At 51.1% G+C, this 5548-nt stretch overlaps 1 protein-coding gene across 1 annotated transcript in view; it reads right to left on the minus strand.

Moving 5' to 3' along the window:
* Nucleotides 1-4158, minus strand: part of LOC144200062 (uncharacterized) — a 13549-nt gene extending 9391 nt beyond the window's left edge. Inside the window, exons 1-5 of the mRNA XM_077721948.1 lie at nucleotides 4150-4158; nucleotides 3824-4054; nucleotides 843-1043; nucleotides 516-605; nucleotides 1-207 (exon numbers count right to left, since the gene is read on the minus strand). The exon at nucleotides 1-207 is cut by the window's left edge and continues 52 nt beyond it. Coding sequence (XP_077578074.1) covers nucleotides 1-207; nucleotides 516-605; nucleotides 843-1043; nucleotides 3824-4054; nucleotides 4150-4158 — 738 coding nt within the window. The remainder of the gene's footprint in view (nucleotides 208-515; nucleotides 606-842; nucleotides 1044-3823; nucleotides 4055-4149) is intronic.
* Between the last annotated feature and the right edge of the window lie 1390 nt (nucleotides 4159-5548).

The following is a 5548-nucleotide window of genomic DNA, read 5'->3' on the forward strand; positions in this document are numbered from 1 at the left end:
GCTGTCGCTGTCGCTGTCGCTGTCGCTGTCGCTGTCGCTGTCGCTGTCGCTGTCGCTGTCGCTGTCGCTGTCGCTGTCGCTGTCGCTGTCGCTGTCGCTGTCGCTGTCGCTGTCGCTGTCGCTGTCGCTGTCGCTGTCGCTGTCGCTGTCGCTGTCGCTGTCGCTGTCGCTGTCGCTGTCGCTGTCGCTGTCGCTGTCGCTGTCGCTGTCGCTGTCGTTGTCGTTGTCGTTGTCGTTGTCGTTGTCGTTATCGTTATCGTTATCGTTATTATTATTATTATTATTATTATTATTATTATTATTATTATTATTATTATTATTATTATTATTATTATTATTATTATTATTATTATTATTATTATTATTATTATTATTATTATCATTATTATTATTATCATTATTATTATTATTATCATTACTATATCGTTATTCTTATCGTTATTATTATCGTCATTATTATCGTCATTATTATCGTCATTATTATCGTCATTATTATCGTCATTAATATCGTCAATATCATCGTCTTCGTCCTCGTCGTCTTCGTCCTCGTCGTCTTCGTCCTCGTCGTCGTCTTCGTCCTCGTCGTCTTCGTCCTCGTCGTCTTCGTCCTCGTTGTCGTCTTCGTCCTCGTCGTCTTTGTCGTCCTCGTCGTCCTTGTCGTCGTCGTCCTCGTCGTCCTCGTCGTCCTTGTCGTCGTCCTTGTCCTCGTCGTCCTCGTCGTCCTCGTCGTCCTCGTCGTCCTTGTCGTCGTCCTCGTCGTCCTCGTCGTCCTCGTCGTCGTCCTCGTCGTCCTCGTCGTCCTCGTCGTCCTCGTCGTCCTTGTCGTCGTCCTCGTCGTCGTCCTCGTCCTCGTCGTCGTCCTCGTCGTCGTCCTCGTCGTCATCCTCGTCGTCGTCCTCATCGTCGTCCTCATCGTCCTCGTCGTCGTCCTCGTCGTCGTCCTCGTCGTCGTCCTCGTCGTCGTCCTCGTCATCGTCCTCGTCGTCGTCCTCGTCGCCGTCCTCGTCGTCCTCGTCGTCGTCCTCGTCGTCGTCCTCGTCGTCGTCCTGATTGATTGATTGATTGATTGATTAGCCTCTCTGGTACTGAATTCTGGGGGTCAAGCTTCTTTTTGTTCTGTGTTGTGTTGTATGTCGTAGTGATAGAAAAACCGGTTACAAATGTTCTCTTAATCGTCTAGTTTTAAAAATTCTGCGACCAACTTTGGTCTTGTCCAGAGGTCTTGGATGGTTAGATTTGTGGGGTCATTTGTGCACGAAAAAAGATGTTCAGTATTGTGGGGGGAAAAGTTGCATTTTGGGCAGGCATCTTGTATTCCTGGATCGATCCTGGACAGGTAGCTGTTTAGTTTCCTGCTGTAGCCTGATCTGAGCCTGGCGAGCTCGGATCTCACCTTCCTGCTCAGCAGTTTTTCTTCTTGGTTTATTAGAGGTGGTAGGGCATTGAGGACTTTGTTGGGTTTTGCCTTGTTGAGGATGTTTTGAACTTATTTGGTGTGAATGGATTTGACGCATTGTTTGTAGTCTTCTTTGGTAGGATTTGGCTTGTCGTATTCTTTTTCTATTTCCTTGCCATGCTGTGTGATGATGGTCTTTTTCATCTTTCTTGGTTTCTGGTTTGCTTGAAGAAGTCTGCGACCTGGATGGCCTTCAAGATGGCATGCCGCCAGGTACTGCTTTCCGATCATTTCACAGTGCTCCTTCAGAGGCATAACCGCGCACTCAGCATGCAGGTGGTCTATGGCTGACATAGAGAGACATCCGGATGCTATCCTGAGTGCTTGGTTTTGAATTGATTGAAGCCGGTTCCAGTGTGTGTCTTTAATTATTGGCGACCATACTGGGCTCGCATATTCAAGGACAGAACGGACGATAGATTTGTATGTTAGGAGTAGTTTCTTTTTCACAACCCCAGCTGGAGCCTGCTAGTGATTTAAGTAGGTTCAGCTTTTTCTTTGCCTTTGCAACTGTCTGCTTGATGTGCGGGCCAAAACAAAACATAGTGTCAAATGTGACACCAAGTAGTTTTGGCGTTTTTTCTCCGGGGACACAACCAGCTGTCGTTCTTCTAAAAAATCTGCCAGCTTCTCCAAGAAGTTGTTGGCTTTGGCAGAGAGAGATTCGACGTTCGTACCTTTAACGAAGATTGAAATATCGCCCGCATATTGTATTAGAAAGACATCTTCAGGTATTGCAGGAAGGTTAGATAGGTAGAAGTTGAATAGTATTGGTGAGGTAACCGCTCCTTGCGGCACCCCTGTCCTGACATTGCGCGAGCTGGATGTAGCATTCCTGAAATTTACTCTTGATTGTCTTCCTGACAGGTAGCAGTTGAGCCATCTCTTTATACAGCTCGGTAGGGTGGTCGGTAGGGTGGTCAAATTCAGGTCTTTGAGTAGCTTTTCATGAGAGACCATATCAAATGCCTTGCTAAGGTCGATTTGGACTAGCAGGGTACGGTTTGCCGGTTTATTCTCATTAAAGCCGCCTGCCACTGATTCTGTGAACTCGTGCAGAGCTGTGACAGTGGAGTGGTTTGACCTGAAGCCATGCTGGATGTCAGGGACTGGTAGATGTTCTGTGAGGGTTGGTAGAATAACTCGTTCTAGGATCTTTATGCTGGGACATAGAAGAGAGACGGGACGGTATGATGAGGATTCATTTGCAGGTTTACCAGGTTTAAGAAGAGGAATAATGATTGAGGACTTCCAGATTGCAGGAATCGAACTTGTTTTCAGGGACAGGTTAAAAATGTCGGTTAAATATTGTAGTCCTTTGTCGCCTAAATGTTTAAGGTGAAGAGTAGATATTTTGTCTGGGCCTAAGGCTTTCGAAGCCTTGGCTTTCTTTATTGCTTCCTTTGTCTGGCTTATAGTAATTGGTTCTATGTTGTTGTTGTTTTTCTTCAGGTCTTTTGTAACTCGTCTTGCTGTTCTTGTTGTCTTGTGGGGTATTACTGATGAATATTGCTTGTTGAATTTGTCCGCTATTTTCATTGGAGTTGTTATGTATTTACCTTTAAATTTTATTGCTTCGTTGTTGCTTGCTTGTTTGCCGCCATTTAAATGTTTTATCAGTCGGAATAGTTTGGTTGTGTCCGATTTTTTGTCTTCAATTGTTTCTTTCCATTTCTCTCTCCTATGTTTGTTTATAATTGATTCTATCTCTCTATTTAGTTCTGTTATACGTTGGGAGTCCGGGTCAGTTTGTCTTAATTCGTCTCTTGTTTTTATCTTGTCTATTGCTTCTGTTGGTACCTCGGGTAGTATCGTTTTTATTCTTCCTGCTGGAATGGTTTTGTTGGCTATCTTATTTATAATTTTCCTAAAATGTTGTTCACCCCTGTAGACATCTGTTGGGGCTGGAAGTCTGGAGAATTTGTTTTCTGTTTCAGTCTGAAAGTCTTGCCAGTTAGCTTTACGAAAGTTGATGAAAATCCTATTTTCGCTGGTTGTTGGTCTGATGTCAGTTTCTATCTTGATTATGATTGGAAGGTGGTCGGAACCAAGGTTGGTTTTGACCTCCCAGGAGGTGTAGGACATCAGGGATAGGCTTGCTAAGGATATGTCTGGTGATGATGGTTGTCCGTTTGTTGGTAGTCTTGTTGGGTTGTCTTCGTTAATAGTTCCAAAATCTGCATTTCCTATTTCGTCAGCAATGTCTCTGCCTCTGTCATTACTTAGTTGTGAATGCCAGAGTGTGTCGTGAGCGTTCAGGTCTCCTAGGATTAGAGTATCTTTCATCTGGAGGAAAGGAAGGATAGATGCAGAGTAGCCTGTGCCGCAGCTGCTAGTGGGAGGGATGTACAGATTGATGATGTTGATGTTGTCCTCGCCGTCCTCGTCGTCCTCGCCGTCCTCGTCGTCCTCGTCGTCCTCGTCGTCTTCGTCGTCCTCGTCGTCCTCGTCGTCCTCGTCGTCCTCGTCGTCCTCGTCGTCCTCGTCGTCCTCGTCGTCCTCGTCGTCCTCGTCGTCCTCGTCGTCCTCGTCGTCCACGTCGTCCTCGTCGTCCTTGTCGTCCTCGTCGTCCTCGTCGTCCTCGTCGTCCTCGTCGTCCTCGTCGTCCTCGTTGTCCTCGTCGTCCTCGTCGTCCTCGTCGTCCTCGTCGTCATCGTCGTCATCGTCGTCATCATCGTCATCGTCGTCGTCACCGTCGCCATCGCCATGCCATCTCCGTCGCCATCGCCTTCACCGTCGCCATCGCCGTCACCATCGCCATCACTATCGCCGTCACCATCGCCATCGCAGTCACCAGCGCCATCGCCGTCACCATCGCAATCGCTGTCACCATCACCTTCGCCGTCACCATCGCCATTGCCGTCACCATCGCCATCACTATCGCCATCGCCGTCACCATCGCCATCGCAGTCACCATCGCCATCGCCGTCACCATCGCCGTCACCATCGCCTTCGCCGTCGCCATTGCCGTCACCATCTCCATCGCCATAGCCGTCACCGTCGCCATCGCCGTCACCGTCACCATCGCCATCACCATCGTCATCACCGTCACCATCACCATCGCCATCAGCGTCGCCATCGCCGTCACCGTCGCCATCATCGTCGTCATCATCGTCATCACCATCGTCATCATCGTCGCCATCGCCGTCACCGTCGCCGTCACCATCGCCGTCACCATCGCCGTCACCATCGCCATCGCCGTCACCATCGCCATCGCCATCGCCATCGCCGTCACCGTCACCATCGCCATCGCTATCGCCGTCACCATCGCCTTCGCCGTCACCATCGCCATCGGCGTCACCATCACCGTCGCCATAGCCGTCACCGTCGCCATCGCCGTCACCGTCGCCATCACCGTCGCCATCGCCATCACTATCGCCATCACCGTCACCATCGCCGTCACCATCGCCATCACCGTCACCATCGCCATCACCGTCACCATCGCCGTCACCGTCACCATCGCCATCACCGTCACCAACCGTCACCATCGCTATCGCCATCACCATTGCCATCACCGTCACCATCGCCATCACCGTCACCATCGCCATCACCGTCACCATCGTCGTCACCGTCGCCGTCACCGTCACCGTCACCATCGCCATCAGCGTCGCCATCGCCGTCACCGTCGCCATCGCCGTCACCGTCGCCGTCACCATCGCCATCGCCGTCCCCGTCCCCGTCCCCGTCGCCGTCACCCTTGCCGTCGCCGTCACCATCACCGTCACGTCGCCGTCACCATCGCCATCACCGTCACCATCGCCACCACCGTCACCATCGCCACCACCGTCACCATCGCCATCACCGTCACCATCGCGATCACCGTCACCATCGCCATCACCGTCACCATCGCCATCGGCGTCACCATCGCCATCGGCATCGCCATCGGCATCGGCATCGCCATCACCGTCACCAACCGTCACCATCGCCATCACCGTCACAGTCACCGTCGCCGTCGCCGTCACCGTCACCAACCGTCACCATCGCTATCGCCATCACCATCGCCATCGCGACGGCGACGGCGCCGTCGCCGTCGCCGTCGCCCTCGCCCTCGCCGTCGCCGTCGCCCTCGCCGTCGCCGTCGCCGTCGCCCTC

Source organism: Stigmatopora nigra, chromosome 8 (genome assembly GCF_051989575.1).
Source record: "Stigmatopora nigra isolate UIUO_SnigA chromosome 8, RoL_Snig_1.1, whole genome shotgun sequence".
Classification (NCBI taxonomy): Eukaryota; Metazoa; Chordata; class Actinopteri; order Syngnathiformes; family Syngnathidae; genus Stigmatopora; species Stigmatopora nigra.